Source organism: Littorina saxatilis, linkage group LG5 (genome assembly GCF_037325665.1).
Source record: "Littorina saxatilis isolate snail1 linkage group LG5, US_GU_Lsax_2.0, whole genome shotgun sequence".
Classification (NCBI taxonomy): Eukaryota; Metazoa; Mollusca; class Gastropoda; order Littorinimorpha; family Littorinidae; genus Littorina; species Littorina saxatilis.
The window spans coordinates 6,098,847-6,118,010 of record NC_090249.1 but is presented as its reverse complement, the minus strand read 5'-3'; the positions used below and the strand labels follow the sequence as shown (position 1 = coordinate 6,118,010).

At 43.2% G+C, this 19,164-nt stretch overlaps 2 protein-coding genes across 2 annotated transcripts in view; one reads left to right on the top strand and one right to left on the bottom strand.

Annotated features, from left to right (window-relative positions):
- The window catches only part of LOC138966169 (uroporphyrinogen decarboxylase-like), an 18,041-nt gene extending 16,353 nt beyond the window's left edge, over positions 1-1,688 (top strand). Inside the window, exon 10 of the mRNA XM_070338299.1 lies at positions 539-1,688. Coding sequence (XP_070194400.1) covers positions 539-703 — 165 coding nt within the window. The 3' untranslated portion in view covers positions 704-1,688. The remainder of the gene's footprint in view (positions 1-538) is intronic.
- On the bottom strand, positions 1,509-19,164 carry LOC138966168 (chloride channel CLIC-like protein 1). Its single transcript, XM_070338298.1, has 8 exons — positions 19,118-19,164; positions 17,651-17,807; positions 15,676-15,957; positions 14,551-14,781; positions 13,568-13,705; positions 6,285-6,479; positions 5,763-5,990; positions 1,509-4,336 (listed from the first exon to the last, which is right to left on the bottom strand). Exons 2-8 carry the CDS (start codon positions 17,786-17,788, stop codon positions 3,920-3,922), a joined length of 1,629 nt encoding a protein of 542 aa, XP_070194399.1. The 5' UTR covers positions 17,789-17,807; positions 19,118-19,164; the 3' UTR covers positions 1,509-3,919.

Here is a 19,164-nt window from a genome sequence, read left to right as displayed (position 1 = left end):
TCTCTTCAGAAGGTCTTGAAAGTCCTTGAAAAGTCCTTGAATTTTAGAACAACAAAACTGTACGAACCCTGCTAACAAGTTTTTGGTGTACAGTGGAACCCCCCTTTTAACCCCTTCACTGCCACAGTATAACAGCATTATCCGAACGGTCTATGGGAAAGAAATGTGTTTAGAACCCCTACAAGTACTTGGACAGTGGTTACCTCCCATTTAGTTTTCAGAAATGTCCTGAAATGTTGTTGACACAAATCCCACGTATGAGATTCGGTTATGGGCGTAGGACAAACCGAAAATGACCACATATTACATACGGGGTGGGCAGTGAAGGGGTTAAGACGCTCCAATTTATCAGCTCCTTTATCTCTCTGTTTTATCAGCCTTTCTGTTCATAACCTCTGTAAATTTACCCCAATTAATGAATTTTCAGACTCCCTTATTTTTAAGACCGGATTTTCTCTGATCTTGTTAGGTCTTAAAAGGGGGGTTCCACTGTACTACGAGACGGCCGAATGACATACGAATATCTGTGTTCTTTCAGGAGGAGATCCGCAAGGCAGTCAAAGAGATGGTGGAGAAATTTGGCACCCAGCGTTACATCGCTAACCTGGGTCACGGGGTCATGAAGGACACCGACCCTGACCACCTGGGAGAGTTCATCAACGCCGTCCACAAATACTCCGAAGACATGAACGCTATATCTTAGCTGCTTGTGCTGTCTGTAGAGAAAGTGCAAAAGTCTGAGGTCTTCCGCGAATGTTCTGATTTACACAGCATTTAGTTTGACGCAGCTGCCCATTTTGTGAGGTCTTCTATGAACGCTTTCATTTATCATAGCATTTAGTTTGATGCATGCAGCTGACCAATCAATCAAAATCGAAAGAGGGTAATATTGTAGTTCAGAGCATTCCTTGTGTACTTGTGGGGTACGAAAGTAGAAGCTGACTGAATGCCAAGTAAAAAAAAACTGCATGTATACTATTACTACTGGCATTCCTTCTACGTGTACAGTAAAACACACACACACAAACATTTTCACACTATTCATTTCTTTGGCGGATTCCATTGACAAATACAATGTTATACAAGGAACATACAGGCAATCAACTACTTGAGTTTCATATTCTTAAAGTATGATTGAAACACTGGACATTCTTTATTTTAAATGTTTTGTTTTTTTACAGGGTTCCGGTTTTGTAACCTTTTATGTGTCTTTGTAGTCTTCAGAGTGTTTTACAATTCAGTTCCTGAAAGTGATACATAGTAAAATGTCAGATAATTTGTGTTTGTTTATGGGGTCTTTTCCTTCTTCTTGGCACTATTAAAAGAGAATCATGAGGGAAAAAAGTACTGAAAATGTGATTAACTACATCAAAGACATATACATTTGTTCTCACTGCCTTACAAAGAATGTTGACTTGTCCTGTGTTAGGATTTTTCTGACCAAACCAAATACAGTGTGACGATTCAACATTTTAACAAGAGTGGAAGACATTTTCTGTTTAATGCTGTTTATGGATGTCAGGGGAACAAAAGCAGAATAACCAAGCTTTAACATTCATGCATTTGAGACATAATTTTACTCCCTCCCTAAATCCCCCATGTATAAGCATAGATGACAATGCATTTTATTATACCGCAAATATACAAGTGAAAAAGAGAAATAAATATAGGGAAATGGATGAAAATATGGTCATTCTGGTTTGGAATTTACTGCAGTCTCTTGGACACACACAATGTACTCCCTCAAGCTTAGACCAAACATGACACAGACTCTGTGTGTGTGTGTGTGTGTGTGTGTGCATGGTACCCTAGTTGTCTGGAGAGCAGCAATGGTCTAGTACCTCAGTCTTCAGCTCTCCTGGTTTCCTCATTATCCCAGTTTACTTTCCAATAAACGATTTGCCGATCAGGGCTGACGGGCATCGGGTTTGTTTCTCCGGGGTGTCCTTCCCCGTAGCTAGAGCTTTTATGGCGATTCTTAATCGCCATGATGAGCCTGTCATAGGACATGTAAGGCATTTTGTAGAAGTAGTGGAACCACCCTCTACCCCACCTCATCCTGTTAGGACCATCGCCAGTTGGTTCGGGACTGCTTATTTGTTAAAGCTAGCTTATTCACAGCTAACCCCTATATCTAAGGGCCGTTCACTATCCACCACCTGTGACCCGCTGGGTTGGGGATGGTCGCCCCGCAACTGAAATTTAGGTGACCTTGAGACTGCGCTTGGTTTCATTCAAGTCACGTACTGCAGCTTACCGGCAAAGCAAAGTCTAATTTGGTATATGTGACAGCACGTGAGAAAAAAAGGCATATTGGAAATTTTTTTGTCAAAGTGAGCTTCAATTTCATGACAGCTTCGTAACATGCAAAATTAATGCATTGATCTTTCTCACTGTTAGAAGGTACGGGATTTACAGAAGCTGTGCACAGGGATACAGAGCAAAATCACCTTTTTTAATGTTATGTCTAAACACAAAAACATTAACTGAATATAGGTACCAATGCTTTTCATGAAGATGAAAAATGTAGCATTCAGTCAACAGTACATGTAGTACACAGACACATTCACCTGGAAATAATCACCAAAAATTACTAGTAGGCTATGACAGTAGAGGTATTACAATTTGACAAAAGAAAGAAAAAACATAACAATGTAGCACCTTGGTAATAAAGGAAGGGAGACATAAAGAACAAATTTTTATTATCACTTGAAACGTTCCAAACTTGTTTCTATGTGACTACATGTTATTTACAAGAATGCCGCAGGATTGTACTGTCAATATTCTATCAATCAGTACCAGCATCATATATTAGCACCCTATATATCAACACATTGCAAAGCTATCCCACTGGAAATATGGCCTCTCTCCAGAAAAGTATGTGTGTGCGTATTTTGTGTGTGTGTATGCAGCAGTAGTAGCTAAAAAGTACTTTCGCATCCTTTTTCTGTGTGCTGTTGCTGTACATGGACACACTTAAAGCTGACCACACAAATCTATCCCTCACAGAAGTCAAAGGCTCAATAAGAGGCATCTGGTGGTTTCCTTGGAGGAACAACTATTTGAAATATTTCATCAATGATTTGAAACATGGATTTCTATGCATCCATGCATGTGTGTGTGTGTGTGTGTGTTAGTTGCACCATCATGTAAACTTGGCCAAAAAATAATGCATCAAATTTCGCATCAAAGTTAAAGCATTAATTCCAGTCATTTCATTAAAAGTTTATATGCCAGTTAGGGCCGTTCACTTTACTATCAGGATCACCTTTTGGATTAAAGATTTCTTTTACAGAGATCATGTGACTGCCACTCAAATAAGGGTACCGTCAAAATCGACCCGACAAAAACAGAAGGGCCGAATGAGAAATCGACAAAAAATCACAAAAGGCAAAACTTTGCAACTTTCACATACAAGAAGAAAGTCAAATAATGATCTACCCTGAACAGGTGGATTTTTTTTAGCTGCCTTGCGTTTTTGTGTGCTATGCTATTCCTGCTGCAGGTGTCGATCGCAAAAGCGATCAAAAACAGGACTTTTTGCATCATTTTTTAGGGGTACCATGACAAAAAAACGCTGCACTTTAGCAATAACTTGTTCGATTGACTTGAAACTTTCAGACTCTCTTCTTGTATGTCAAAGTTGCAAAGTTTTGCCTATTGTGATTTTTTGTCGATTTCTCATTTGACCCTTCCCTTTTTGTCTGGTCGATTTTGAGAGTACCCTTATTTAAGCAGCGGACACGTGATCCCTTTAAAAGAAATCTTTAATCCAAAAGGTGTTCCTGATAGTTAAGTAAACGGCCTTTACTGGCATATGCAGTTTTAATGAAATGACACTGGAATTAATGCTGTAATTTGGGTTCGAAATTTGTTGCAATACTTTTTGACCCAGTTTAGTTTTAGTAATAACACGGCTTCAGCTTGCTATTTGTGGGAGATAGTCTTCCCCTAATGGTCCAACCTCTTGCACAGGCTGCGCCAGACCTGGGCTTGGCACAGAGTGATCAGTCTCTTGCCCGTCTTCCCCTGAACAGGGCTGTTTCTTGGCAGTTTCTTTCTTAGTAGTCTCACAAGACCTTTGTGTGATTGAATCCTCTGTACTGCAGACCTCGGCCGCAATGGCTGATGTTTCAGGAGAAGGGCTAAGTGGCAGGGCTCTCACAGTTTCTGGCTGCGACGCGGTGATGTTACTGCTAGTAATCTGCTGCACAAGTGGAGCGGAGGCAGAGGGGCGAAGGGCAGGTCTATGTGTACTGCTGCCCGAGGGCCCCTTGCTTTCCACCATCGCATGCAGGTCTTGTATTCCTTGCCTCAGTGCTCTCATATCCCCTGACTGTAACAGACATAAGCAAAATAAATAAATGTACATGTACATCCAAAAATTTCTCTGTTACTGTTGTCTATATTTTACATTGCTTATTTTGCCTTGAGAATCATAACCAACTGAGGCAAAGCGCTATTTTACGAGCTAAGAAGGGTAAAGACTGTTCTAAATAAACGCAGTAAGCCGCAGCACAGCTGTGCCACAGCTGCGCAGCGTTCAGTGTTGCCTTCTTAATATGCTTTCACTGCGCTGAGTGCAGCGTTTAGTCATATCAATTCTTCTTCTTCTTCTTTGTTCATGGGCTGAAACTCCCACGTTCACTCATGTTTTTTGCACGAGTGGATTTTTACGTGTATGACCGTTTTTACCCCGCCATTCACGCAGTCATACGCCGATTCCGGGGAAAGCATGCTGGGTAATCCGACAAGAATTTGCCAAAAAACAAACAAACAAAAAAGCTTGAAATGGTGCCAGAGATCCAGACTGGAACCCAGTTTCGAAGAAATATTGTCACACTTGTGATTTTGTCATAAGGCTAAAACGTACACTGTACGCAGCGTGTATTAAGAACAGGCGTTGGTGAGAGTAATGCTCAACCAATCTCCCAGGACCTGACACAATAACAAGCACAGAAATGAACAAGCGACTTTAATTCTCTTTTTAATTGACTTACAGTTACAGAGGAGGAAAGTTGCTTGTCATTTCACTCGCTGGTTATTCTCTCAGGTGCTAGGACCAGATTCCGCATAAATCTCACTTAATGCTCTTGTACACGCCAGCTTTATTACACCCCCGGTATAGGGGTGTGTATAGGTTTCGCTCGATGTGTTTGTTTGTTTGTTTGTTTGTTTGTTTGTGTTCGCATATAGATCTCAAGAATGAACGGACCGATCGTCACCAAACTTGGTGAACAGGTTCTATACATTCCTGAGACGGTCCTTACAAAAATTGGGACCAGTCAAACACACGGTTAGGGAGTTATTGGTGGATTAAAATTATACAAGGACTTATAGAGGGACATCTTCATGGTCAAAGGGAAATAACCATTCTCACTCAGTCACTGCCACCAACTGAGAAGGTTATTTCCCTTTGACGGGGGTGTTTTTCCTACCTCGTAGGAATTTCTTGTTTAGAATGCTCACATCCCTTGCTTTCTTAGATCTCATTTTTACTTGGTATTTGATCTGGTAACATACATGATACGAAAAATTACGAAAAGTACAGAGTTGTCAATGAACAATTCTTCTTCTTCTTCTACTACGTTAATAAGCTGAATCTCCCACGTTCACTCATGTTTTTGCACGAGTGGGTTTTTATGTGTATGACCATTTTATTGCGCCATTAAGGCAGCCATACACCGCTTTCGAGAGGAATGAACAATTCAACAACATTTTGGAATTTGCTAAACAACAGAATAACTTGAAAGCATACTCACATCGTCTCTACAACGAGATGGTTCTATGGCGAGTAGAAAGGGGATACGAAACCCGTAACCACAAGAGAGAAAAAGCGCCAGAAAGATGAAGACAAAGACAATGACGATGGTGACAAACTGCCACTGTACAGGCAGATCCTTGATCAGGGCGCGGATGAATTCGCTGATCTCCGTACCTATTGTCCGCATAGGTTTCAGTACTGTCTGCACTACTGCTACAGCCAAGGCCTGGGTCATGAAAGGAAACAAAGAATGCATGTTGAGTAAGGGATAAAGCTAAGTCTGAGAATAAAAACTTCAAGAGTTTTCACTATCTGTCAATCCTTTATTGACAAAAACACATGTAAATGTTTTGAAGACAATGAAGACAACTTTGTCTAAAATTATTTACACACACACACACACATAGCTGTAAACATACAACACGCACACACACACAAACACACCTGTAAACACTCGCACACACCTGTACACTCTAAAAACAACGTATTTCGCCCAACATACAGCTCACTTCTCACGTACCTCCATAGGGCTGACTTTAACTATGGGATCGATAAAGATATGTTCGTAGAACTCCACACAGGCGTCTTGCTGGAAAGTGAAGTAATTCCTGTAGAAGTTTACAATGTTCTCAAGTGGGCTGCCTTCCTCCTTAAGTCTTTCGCAGCCAGACGGAAGGTCTTTCATCATGGCGTTGTGTGTCTTGGCGACCTCACCCTGCACAGCAGAAAACAGTACAGTGGACCCTCTCTTTTGAGACCTTTGAAAACCAGGTCTTATAAAAAGGAGTCTGAAAATGGGGGTCTTCTTCTTCTTCTTCTGCGTTCGTGGGCTCAAACTCCCACGTACACTCGTGTTTATTGCACAAGTGGAATTTTACGTGTATGACCGTTTTTTACCCCGCCATTTAGGCAGCCATACGCCGTTTTCGGAGGAAGCATGCTGAGTATTTTCGTGTTTCTATAACCCACCGAACTCTGATATGGATTACAGGATCTTTTTCGTGCGCACTTGGTCTTGTGCTTGCGTGTACACACGGGGGTGTTCGGACACTGAGGAGAGTCTGCACACAAAGTTGACTCTGAGAAATAAATCTCTCGCCGAACGTGGGGACGAACTCACGCTGACAGCGGCCAACTGGATACAAATCCAGCGCGCTACCGACTGAGCTACATCCCCGCCCCAAAATGGGGGTCAATTTACAGAGGTTATGAACAGAAATTCTGAGAAAACAAGGTCTTAAAAGGGAGGGGGTCTTAAAAGGGAGGGAGTCTTAAAAATGGGGGTTCCACTTTTTGGACTGGTAAGTGTAAAGGCACAGTAAACCTCCCGTAAACTATCACAGATACTGTCAGGCTTTTACACACAGTACAAACACCCTTCCATTTGAACACTCACCGCTTGAGAACATCCTAGGTGCCCTCCGTAAAGAGCGAGCAATTTTCAAAGAATTTACTTTTGCGTGGTTTATCTTACCCCTGAGCCATCGTGAACCCGTGTGATCCAGTTTCCCTTTTTCACAATGTAGTCGTCAGTTAGTCATTTGAATGCGACTCGATGTGAGCTTATCTGCTATAGCACGTTATTATGTACCTCTGACTATGCACGAAACAAACGTGGTTCACAAGAACTCTAGCGATGGCTTTTGACTGTTCAGAGGAACTGGCGATAGACATTAACCGTCGTCTGCTACGAGAACCACAACCTTGCGTGACCCTGCTTCCGGGCTTTTCTGTTTTCAAACTTTCAAAACTTCGAATTGTACTGATCTTGTCTTGATAAAAAAAGAATTCTTTTATGATTTAAAAATGTTTGTGTACCAAGCTGTCAATTTATTATTTAGATTTTAAAAGCTAGGTCTAGTGCCAAAACGCACCACGGTCCGATTGTGAGACAATCCGCAAAATTAATTCTTTAAAAATTGCTCGCTCTTTACGTAGGGCACCTAGGATGTTCCCGTTTGGTGAGTGTTCAAATGAAAGGGTGTTTGTACTCTGTGTAAAAGCCTGACAGTATCTGTGATGGTTTACCGGAAGCTTACTGTGCCTTTAAGTAATGGGGAAAGAAGTGCACATTACAAATTGGAAAATTTCTAAAGTAAATTTTAATTTAATTAATATACTTACCCGAATCACATTAGCATTGAGTCACATGAGATGCTTAGCACTGAAAAACGCTTACCTATCTAAGGGAAGCAACCCCATCACCAAAACGAAAGCGAAAGTAGCTTTGGTAATGAGCAGTCACACTGGGAGTTACCTCCCATATTGGTGTGCACACGTCACTTCCCATAACTCCACGTGTCTACCCTCATACGGCTTTTAAACAAACATCAAAACCATACGCGGGGCAGGCGGGAGGGCATAAAATATGTGATTCGGGTAAGTATATTAATTAAATCAAAATTTACTTTAGAAATTTTCCATTAAATTACATATTCTTACTCCGAATCACATTAGCAGATAATCATCAACAAGGCGGTGGGAAAGAAAAATCTAACTCACTCTAAAAACCTTGCCAGGTAGTGGCCCCATGCCCACAAGGCAAGAAAGGCCCGGTGGAAAGAAAATTCTAACTCACACTAATCCTTAGCCAGGAACTGGCCCGCTGCCAACAAATCAGGAAGGGATCGGTGAAACGACTTGATTGACAGCCAAGGAGTCTCTAAAACCAAACTAGCCAAAGAAAAACCTCAGAGAGCTAGTAAGCTGTGCCCAAACCTTCGTACAATCCCACGGACGAAAAAGCAAAAAGGCACAGAGAGAGACCCAAGCCCCGGATTAAATGAACCGGAGCCGAGAAGAAGGGAAAGACAATCTGCCCCCCCCCCACCCTTTCTTCTTCTTGGAAGGAAAGGGTCAACCCAACAAGTGTGGAAAAAAGAGAGGCAGCTCAAAAGAAGAGCGACCAATCACCACGTAAAAGAAAGAGAGAGACGTCCGAGTACAAAGTACCAGAGTCCAACTCGATGACAAAAACTCACAAAGAGCGTAAGTGTACAGAAGTTCCAAGAACAAAAGAGTACGCAATTCAGTCTGCTTGTAGGAAAATAGAAAGAGAATCCAAACCCCAGACTGAAAGCAAGACTGATAAGCATCACAAAACCGTGGCGCCAAGCAGTCGAGAAAATTCCTGAGAAAAAAGTTCTCTGGAAAAGCTGGAAGATACGTTCGTAGCCAAATCGAGAGAAACCTGAAACTTGGACGAACCAACCAGAAAATGTCTGTCCGTCTCTGAGAGACGGAAGGCCAGACAAAAGGCAAAACACTTTAGCCATTGCTGCCTGTGGTAGAAAGGTGACCTTAAAAGGAAACCCAACCTAACGGAAGTCGATCTAACTCTCCTCATTTAGAATGAGGATGAAGAAAGCATAAGGTCCACAGACATAGGCACCCGAAAAAGCGAAGTCAAGCAGCTAAACGCTGCAGAACAACGCACAGACTAAGGCTAAGAGCCACAAAGACCGTAACCCAGTCGCTATTCCAAAATACCCGCTGAACACCGGTAAAGGAATGACTCAAAGGTTTCGGAACATTAGTTAGCCCTCTGCCGAGAGGAGAGGACTAATCAAAAAACCGAGAGAGAAGGTCAGCCACAAAGGATGATCCTTCGAACTGATATTGCCGAAGACAATGCCCCCTCAGAAAATCTGTATGTCACCTCCGAGGACGACTCAAGTGAAACTTAAGTTTGGACGAAACATCAGAACCAGTCCTTGCTAGAGAAAGGCAGAGCCTGACCCAGCGAAAGACCAACACCGGCCGCATAAGTCAGTCATTGTTCCTAAAGCGCCGACGTAACCATGACGTCAGTAAGAGAACAACTCTCCGGCTAGCCGGAAGTGCGACAGAAACAGCAAACTGTGGCTGAAACGACTGTCACGCTGACAGACCAGAAGCCAGAATACCCGAAGGTCAGCCCGAAACCCACCGGAAGAGATCCCAGAGGATGCTCAAGCCGGTGGACTTAACTCGCTGTGTGAACCTCACTAAAAGAGCAAAATCAAATCCCGCCGACACCCAAACGCGTGAGCGAGGTGAAGAGAGGATAATAGCATCTGATCTTCATTCACCTTAGGCAAGGTTGAACAAAGAATGAAGACGACATCATCGTATTGATCTACACAGAGTGTAAACAGATCAATCTAATCAGTCCTAGACCGAAAAATTTTGATGAAAGTCTCCTAAAGATGCCAGATCTAACACTGACGTCCCATCTCCTCCTAAGAGAGAAGGATGCGTCTTGAAACAGACACAACCGAGTCTCTCATAACTGAAAAACCAGTAGAGGAAGCAAAATCCGGGTCCCCAGTAAAGGCGACCGCGGAGAAGCAGAGGACGAGTGTCAGACGAAGCCCAAGTAGCCAAAACAAGCTAAGGCTAAAACTGTTCCGTAACTTGTCTTGAGGGACAGTAAAAAGGAACAGAAACGGCAGGAGTACCACTTCAGGTATGGGATGAAATAGCCCAAAAACCTGTAAAAGGTGGTATGCCACAGAAGAGGAATCTCCAAACCGAAGTAGGAAAAACTCCCTCTTCCCAACCAAACGGAAGTTGTCATCGCCGTACAGGCACCCAAAGAGTGTGCCAAAACAGCTGACGTCCTTCCGGAAAAAAACTTCCGCCGCAACCTACAGGGTAACCTGAGCCTTGACGGAAATCCCAAACAAGTCTGTTCGCTAGCCTCAGACCCACAGTCGGAGTGGACAAGCAGACGACAAAGACCAAAGTCACAGACCAGTGGCATAAAAAACGATGCACGAGTAACCAAAAAACCGGAAACTCGCGTACCAGAGTATCACTTTGACTTATACTCTGACTGGAGTGAGAGTAAAGAAAGCCAAGTGAAGAAAGCCCGAAGGCCTGTAACCACGGAGGGAAAAAGTGCGTACCGGAAGGAGAAGTCCCCCCCTTCGCGGAACGGAAATAAGCCATCGCCGACTGGGCTCCAAAAAACGGAGGCCGCCGAAAACCGATGTACCCTCAGAAAAATAACGGGATTAAAACTCGCCTAAGCTCAAGTAAAAACTTTAGCATGAGCGGAAATCCCGACTATATTCCTTCTCTGACCCAGACTGAACTTCAGAATGGGCCAGTGAAGGGCCTGACCGAAGTCAACAACCCAGAGGCGGAAGGAAACACGCAATAACCGGAGACCGGAACCCGTGTCTCTGGAAATCACCTGACTCATCCCTTGACTCAGAGGAAAAGGGTAAGCGGAGCGGCCATCCAACCACCGTGTCTGGAAGAGCGGAAGTCACAACACCCTCTGGGTGAAGCAAAAACTGCCCCGGCTGAAGCACAGAGTGCGACAATGCCGACCGCTGTTGCTCTCTCTCTGGCTGTAAGAAGCCAGAAAAAGAGACAGCATATCCAGCCAAAGCCAGAAAAGCAGCCCCTGAAACCACAATAGACTGAGGCCGAAGCCATAAAAGCCAGGAGGCCAGTCGGCGGTCCATCACGTCACCGTCGCGTACAGTAGGACCCCCTATTCCGGTGAGGACCGGAAAAAACGCAGCCGTCGCAACCGCAAAAAGCGGAAATGAAGGCTGCATAGACTGAGGCCAGACGCCATAAAGCCCGGAGGCCAGTCTGCAGTCCATCCCATCACCGGCGGCAGAGAGAACGCATGAGGGAGGACCTATGCTTCCGGTAAAACCGGAAACGCAGTGGCCGTAAACGGCTGCCGCTACTGTTCTGTATAGACCGTGACCACGGTGGGTAAGACGGAAGTATCAGAACAGGGGTTATGCTTCCGGTTGAAAACCGGAAACGCAGTAGCCATAAACGGCTGCCGCTACTGTTCTGTATAGTCCGTGACACGGTGGGTAAGACGGAAGTATCAGAACAGGAGTTATGCTTCCGGTTGAAAACGGAAACGCAGTAGCCGTAAACGGCTGCCGCTACTGTTCTGTATAGTCCGAGTCCTCGGTGGGTACAACGGAAGTGTCAGAACAGGAGTTATGCTTCCGGTTGAAAACGGAAACGCAGTAGCCGTAAACGGCTGCCGCTACTGTTCTGTATAGTCCGTGACACGGTGGGTAAGACGGAAGTATCAGAACAGCGGTTATGCTTCCGGTCGAAAACCGGAAACGCAGTAGCCGTAAACGGCTGCCGCTACCGTTCTGTATAGTCCGTGACCATGGTAGGTGACGGAAGTATCAGAACGGGGGTTATGCTTCCGGTTGAAAACCGGAAACGCAGTAGCCGTAAACGGCTGCCGCTACTGTTCTGCCGCAGTCCGTGCCCTCTGGGGAAATATCGGTTTTGGCAAAACAGGAGAATGCAAGGAGTGACCCTGCCCCAAAGAACTGTCTCCCCTAAGGGAGTGTCCAGACGTCTCACGAGGACTGTAGGACCAGTTCAACTTACCGGTAATGCCACCACAGAAGCGGCCACCGACAAGGCAGGAACCTGCTTCCCGGAAACGGAAGCATCCAACAAGGAAGCCAGGAACCGAACAACCACCACGGAAGGGAGCATGACACTGCCGACCGCCGTGGAACGCTGCATCTCCTCTCTCATCAATTCCGAACTCTGGGACAAAGATAACACGAGAGAGGACACCAAAACCCCCCTCCAACAAGAAGGGAGCACAGAAACAACGGACGTGAACGACTGCGCAAAGCACAAGTGCTAGAAGCAGAAACATGCACGGACAAAAGAGAGAGTTGCAGCCTAAACCGCAACCATCCCAAGCTAAAAAAGGCGACGGCGGACGAAAGCTAAACTAGCCTTAAACGTCAGCCTAGCCACAAAAGCTAAAACCAAACATAGCTACTGGTAACCGAAACAACGGACGAACTATCAATCGCTAAGAAAATACGAAAAACTTCGCACAAATTACTGACAGCACGTAAGTCCAACGGACAGAAAACTTCAGTAATTAAAAAAGTTCAAAGAACAACAACTAACCAAGCTTGTAAACTACCCAAGTAAACAAGCAAAGGCTACCTACCAAAAACATTAAAGTCAGCAAAGCTAACAAGATGCAAATGGCGAAAAACATACGGCTAAAATTACTGAAACACGCAAGCCGCAAAGGCCCGCCACGTCAGTAAACAAAATAATTCTCTAGAGAAACACCCAAAATAACCATGCTTGCCGAACCCAAAGGAGGCCCGCACGGCTAAATACCATTATTATGGAAGTTAGCAAGCTAACTGAACACACTAACAATGGCGACAACGCAACAAGTCACTGACAAACAAGTCCGAACACGGACGAAAGTTCAGCAACAAAAGCGAGAAAGAGAACACAATGACAGGAACGGGCTCACCAAACAGCAGTAGTGACGAGCAGACAGACAGGTAACATGGCCGGCAGGTGTCACAACAACACAAGAGCAGACCATAGGAGCGAAAAATTTCAGTGACCGTTCCCTCAGAGGTGAAAAGATCGTATGAGGGTAGACACGTGGAGTTATAGGAAGTGACATGTGCACACCAATATGGGAGGTAACTCCCAGTGTGACTGCTCATTACCAAAGCTACTTTCGCTTTCGTTTTGGTGATGGGGTTGCTTCCCTTAGATAGGTAAGCGTTTTTCAGTGCTAAGCATCTCATGTGACTCAATGCTAATGTGATTCGGAGTAAGAATTAAATATGTTCACACACACACACACACACACACACACAGTGAAAAAACAAAATACACTGCTTCAGTGCTCAAAGTCAGTGCCAGAGAAAATGAGGGTCAATCTATACCCCTCCTTGAGGAACATTTCAACTGTGAGAACGTCAATGTTAAAAATAAGCTTGAAAAAACGGCATTTTGTGAACACACAAAAGTCCAAATGCATCTTACCTTATACAACCGGATCCATGTTAATACGACACTGGCCAAAAAGGACAGGAAGAAAATCCAGATGACTAAATTTCTGGAAAGGTGAAGCTTGGACATCAACAGCACTGCCATGACAACTAGCACAAAGAGGAAAAGCACCTGCAAAACATGAAAATCAAAAAACACATCAGACTGACGATTTGAAAAAAAAAAAAATCAAAACAAACAAAAAAGACTTTGGCTAAGAGACTGTGCCTGAAACAAGACTTGATTGTAACCTAAGGAAATGACTTGTAATAAAACCACGGTGAGTCAAAAGTTGAAAATAATTAACTTCTTCTTCTGCGTTCCCGAAAATAATTAACAAGTTGTCTGGAAAGTGTTAGTCGCTCCACTGTTTTTTGAGGCATGAGCGTACCTGTACATATAGCCTTTCACCTGCCTGAAAATGATTCAGAAATAAAAAAAACTAGTTTTTCAACTTCTCTAACAAATAAGTTTTGCTTTATTTTGGTTATAAATGAAAACGGTGTCCATCCTGGACTGACAAAATTAACCTGTTGATTACACAGCTAAGTGCACAACGTCTGCTGCCAGTCAGACCTGAATGCTAAATGATCCATTATGTATAGACTACATCCCTAATTCTCTTAGTAACCTTCAACACAAAAACAGCTTTTGAAATTACGGTGAAGCATTTAATATCCGAGGGAAGAGTGAAAATACTGCGATGGGGTCAACACAATGATGATGGAGTCTCCCGTCGGTACAACGGATAAGTGGCAATACAACAATACAATAATACTTTATGATCTCAAAATGAGAAAATAAATTGTGGCTGACAATAACTGAACACACAATAATATTAACACACATCTATACACTTGCACACACGCTCACTTGCATGCATGCACGCACATACACATTCGCATGAAGACAGTAGAAGACGGACACATTTTATACCCAGATCACACAAAACCCACTCTCTCAGCTTTCATTTCTACCTTAAGCGCTTTCTCCACGGTGACGCCGAAATGTTCTTCAATCCATGTCATACGCAGGATGGGGTCATCATCGTGCAGAACGTACGCCCCTTTAACAGCTCGTGTCAAGATGTCGTGGGCGGTGAACACTCTGTCCCTAGAGTGGTCCTTCTTGAAATTCTCCAACACAACCAGATTCTGAGGCGTCAAAGCAATGCGTAAGCACAGCTCTGTTGAGGTTTTGTCATCTTCCTGCAGAAAGTCATTTATAATATGGCACATTCAAACCGCGTCTGTGTTAAAGTAATAATGACTGCATCACCTTAGCAGAGAGTTGAAAGTAGTAGCTTTACATAATGCAAAATGATTATTATTTGACACACTTAGCCAGACTCTAAAAGTATTTTGGCAAGAGGACACACTCAAAAATAATATAACACCTGTAACTTTATTAGCAGAATTCACTTGGCTTTCATTGTGTATATTTCAGTTACTCGCTGTATGTCTTTAGTACTGTCAATTGTGAGATCGTACTAAGATCTGGCCTAAAAACTATTTATTTATGCCATGAATTACATGTCGTACACATTCCAAACCTAAAAACAAATTCATAACCAATTAACAGCAGGGACAACTACGAGTACACGTTTCAAAATTGTGATAATGACACTAGTTCCAAAAAATGTGTATGCTGATGTTCAAAATGCTTTCTAAAAATTGTTGGCTTTTCTTGACAAATGACAGACAAAATGTTACCATCGTCAGAGAGCTTCTTCTGCATTACCCATTTGGGAGTTACTGCCTAGATATATGTATATGACTGTTAGGCCAAAAAAAAAAAAGGTCTGTTTACGGTAACCCGACCGAGCCTATTTTTTTCGCGCGACCCTAGACTTTTTTTTTGGCATTTGGGAAAAGAAAAAATAAATCTTGGTTTTTTTTGCAAAATAACGTAAAAATATGGTTTTTTGGAGAGAAAAAAATAAAAAATTCCCGACCTACCGACCCTATTTTTTGGGCCTATGTTACCGTAAACAGACCTATTTTTTGTTTGGCCTTATGGTGTTTTCTTGTGTTTTTTAATCCCCACCATGTGGGCAGCCACATGCAGTTTTTGTTGGAGTGACCAAACTAACTTGGCCTCACCTGGAAAACCTTGTCTTTGACGACGAGCAGGATCCGCGACACAAACTGCTGAAAAAGAGACAGGGCTGGACAGGAAACGGCCTCCTGTTGTTGCGGCCTTGACTCTTCTCCCACTGAAGACGTCTTATCTTTGTCTTCTGGGATCTTCTCCCCTTCTGACATCTCTTTGTCCTCCGGAATAGTTTCCCCTCTTGGTTGCTCCACCTCTCTTTTTGGTACCTGTAATTCTGGAATCTCTTCTTCTCTTGGAGCTTCTTCGTCTCCTGGTTGCTTGACAGACTTCTGAAATACAGAAAGAGTGCTCTGAGTGAACAAGCAGACGAAAAACAGTAAAAAACAACAGTATCTGAAAAAAAACCCATATCTTATCATGCAAAGACATTTATTTTGGTATAAATGTACATGGGCATAAGTTTTAAACTATGCACAGAAAGATTATTGATTTGTGAGTATGTTTCCGACAATCTGCACTAATTCACATAGATCTATCACTGCTCACTGGAAGCCATTTCAGGGAACATAGCGAAAAGGCCTAACTTCCAAGTTTCAGATGACACCTATGGTTGGGGGGTGGCTATATATGATTCAGAATACGCTTTTCCCACTATTTTGGTAGACCAGCTTTCTTGATACACGTAATGATGTCAGGAATCAACGTAGAGAAATGTTACTTGTCTTCTAACAAAGTGCAACTATGTTCAACATATTATCTGAAAATACAGGTGATTTCATTTTTTTTTCATTTTCATAATTTTCATTACTTTATTGTCCCATCGCTGGGAAATTCGGGTTGCTTCCTCCCATTGGAAAGCTAGCAGCAACAGAGTCGCGCTACCCAGGTGTATGCGTGTTTAGGTGTAATCAGCCACCTGCACTTATGGCAGAATGACCGAGGTCGTTTACATGCCACAGTGGTGACACGGGGGGTGGATTATGGATGCCGTCTCCGAGTTTGCACATAAATTTGACCCATGTCCGCCCCGGCCCGGATTCGAACCTGCGACCTTTCGATCACAAGTCCAGTGCTCTACCAATTGAGCTATTGGGCCCCTCGTCCTACATGTACTCGCTATTTTAAAAAGCGGCTGAAATATTGCCCATGGCTGTTGGTAGCTATATATATGCTTTGGCCACTGACTCCCCTCAAACATCTTTCAGCATGGCAACATAAGAGGATACCATGTTTTCAAGACTGTCACTTCAGAGTAGATCTCTTACAAGTTACAACATCATAAAGGCCAGAACAACTTCTATGAGGCATCACAATGTGTGGATCATCTAATTCAAACATGATACAAACACTTTGTGAGACAAAATTGGCATTTAGAGGCACTTTAAGGCTTACAGCATATGTTAGCTTTGCAGACTACGGTACTTTCCGGGTGACAAGGCGCTTCGTTATACAAGACACACCCCCTTCTTTTTAAAAAAAAAATTGTAATCCAGTCACCCATTGGACGCAGGGGGCCGATAGGGCGCACCAAAATGACCCAGTTTTTGCCATGAGAGGTGGTTCCCCTGTCATATCTGAGAGAGGAAACACTTCCTGCACCGGGGTCAGTGACCGACTTTAACTGAGTGAAAATATGTGTGCTCTGTGTGTGCTGCTAGATCAAAGGCATTGTGATAGCTGGGTGGCCTTGTTTATAGACACGACCTTCTTCCCAGGGGTCAATGACCCAGTTTTTGCCATGAGAGGTGGTTCCCCTGTCATATCTGAGAGAGGAAACACTTCCTGCACCGGGGTCAGTGACCGAGTTTAACAGAGTGGAAATCTGTGTGTGCGGCCAGATCAAAGGCAGTAGTAGCTGAAACATGCATTATCACAAGTTGTTTGACTGGTACTCAAGCGGTCTCTTTGATTTTTTTCGTATTTCATACACGGATTAGGCGCTTCCTTATACAAGACGCAGGGGTCGAACTCGAGGAAAAAAGTCGTGCCTTATGACCCGGAAAGTACGGTACATGCACTTGCCTTTTTCATCTTCATTTGGACGTGGTCGAAGTTGACCATGTCAAAAGGATCAAGTTCATCTTCCTCAGCATGCTCGTCACTGTCCACAGGCAGCAACAGCAACATACCCAGCAAAATCATGAACCACGCCCAAGACATATTGTCTCAAGTTGGTTACCTGCAAAATATTGCATTATATTGCAATACATGTAATCCCAATAATAAACTATTTGGAAAATGAGAGTTCCCATAGTAAGAAATTATCATAGTTTAAGTTAAGTTTAAAGTCAAATTCTTTTGCAGCAAGTTTTCAGTATGGACCGCATGGTCAAAATAGACTTTCTTAGAGTCTTTGTCAAATTCCCATATAAATAGTAGATCATGTGTAGGCTCAGAATATTACTGATATCTACCGTTGAACCCCCCTTAAAAGGCTCTGATATATATATGATATAACACCCTGTTTTCTTGGATTTTCTATTCATAACATCTGTAAATTTATCCCGGCTTTAAGACTTTCCCCTTTTTAACACCTGATTTTATCAGAATTTTTAGTTCTAATTAGTTTTAAAATGGGCTGTGCAACTACATGTCTTCTTCTTCTGCGTTCGTGGGCTGAAACTCCCACGTACACTCGTGTTTTGCACGAGTGGAATTTTACGTGTATGACCGTTTTTACCCTGCCATTTAGGCAGCCATACGCCGCTTTCGGAGGAAGCATGCTGGGTATTTTCGTGTTTCTATAACCCACCGAACTCTGACATGGATTACAGGATCTTTTTCGTGCGCACTTGGTCTTGTGCTTGCGTTTACACACGGGGGGTGTTCGGACACCGAGGAGAGTCTGCACACAAAGTTGACTCTGAGAAATAAATCTCTCGCTGAACGTACATGTCTTCTTAAAGGCACAGTCCTTCCCTTGTAAACATGCATAGCTCTACTTATTATCCTAGAGCTGCCCAAGGTTTTAAATTGAACAAGTCCATCCTTCCATTTCAAGTGGACACATAACACGAATCAACATCCTGAGTTGGAAATGTTGAATCTCATCAAATGTGTTTATGTGTTCTTGTTGTATTGTCAAATGGACTAACTGCCTGTAATGTGTATCTGTGATACATTTATTCATGAATGAATAAACTTGTCCCTTGAGTAGACCAGTTAATGATCAATTCATGTTGCAGATTGACACTATAAGTGGCTTTAAAGAAATTAATTCATTAAACAAATTTCACTGACCACAGAAAGCATCCAGACTATTCAGTATTGCGCATGTTGGGATGTGTCAAATTGGAATTACAAAGTAACTACAAGGACGGCTTTATCCCATGCGAAAGCCTTGGTCATCAGAATCCGCACAAGACCGATTTTGCCTTTACACGCAGGTAGAAGTGAAAACTAGAAAGTAAAATGAGATGCACTTTGCTTGAAACCTATAGTTACACACGTCATGACACAAACGAAACGCGCTGCAACTGTCATCATTACCTGATCGAACCGCACCAAAGTGAAACAAAGTTCAGTGCAGCTCTCTT

Excerpts from the sequence above, each read along its gene's own strand:
- LOC138966168 (XM_070338298.1), bottom strand. The coding sequence starts at position 17,788 with ATGTCTTGGGCGTGGTTCATGATTTTGCTGGGTATGTTGCTGTTGCTG. Across the intron at positions 15,958-17,650 it reads TCCAAATGAAGATGAAAAAG|AAGTCTGTCAAGCAACCAGG; the intron begins GCAAGTGCATGT and ends TCTGTATTTCAG. Across the intron at positions 5,991-6,284 it reads TTAAAGTCAGCCCTATGGAG|GCCTTGGCTGTAGCAGTAGT; the intron begins GTACGTGAGAAG and ends TTCATGACCCAG.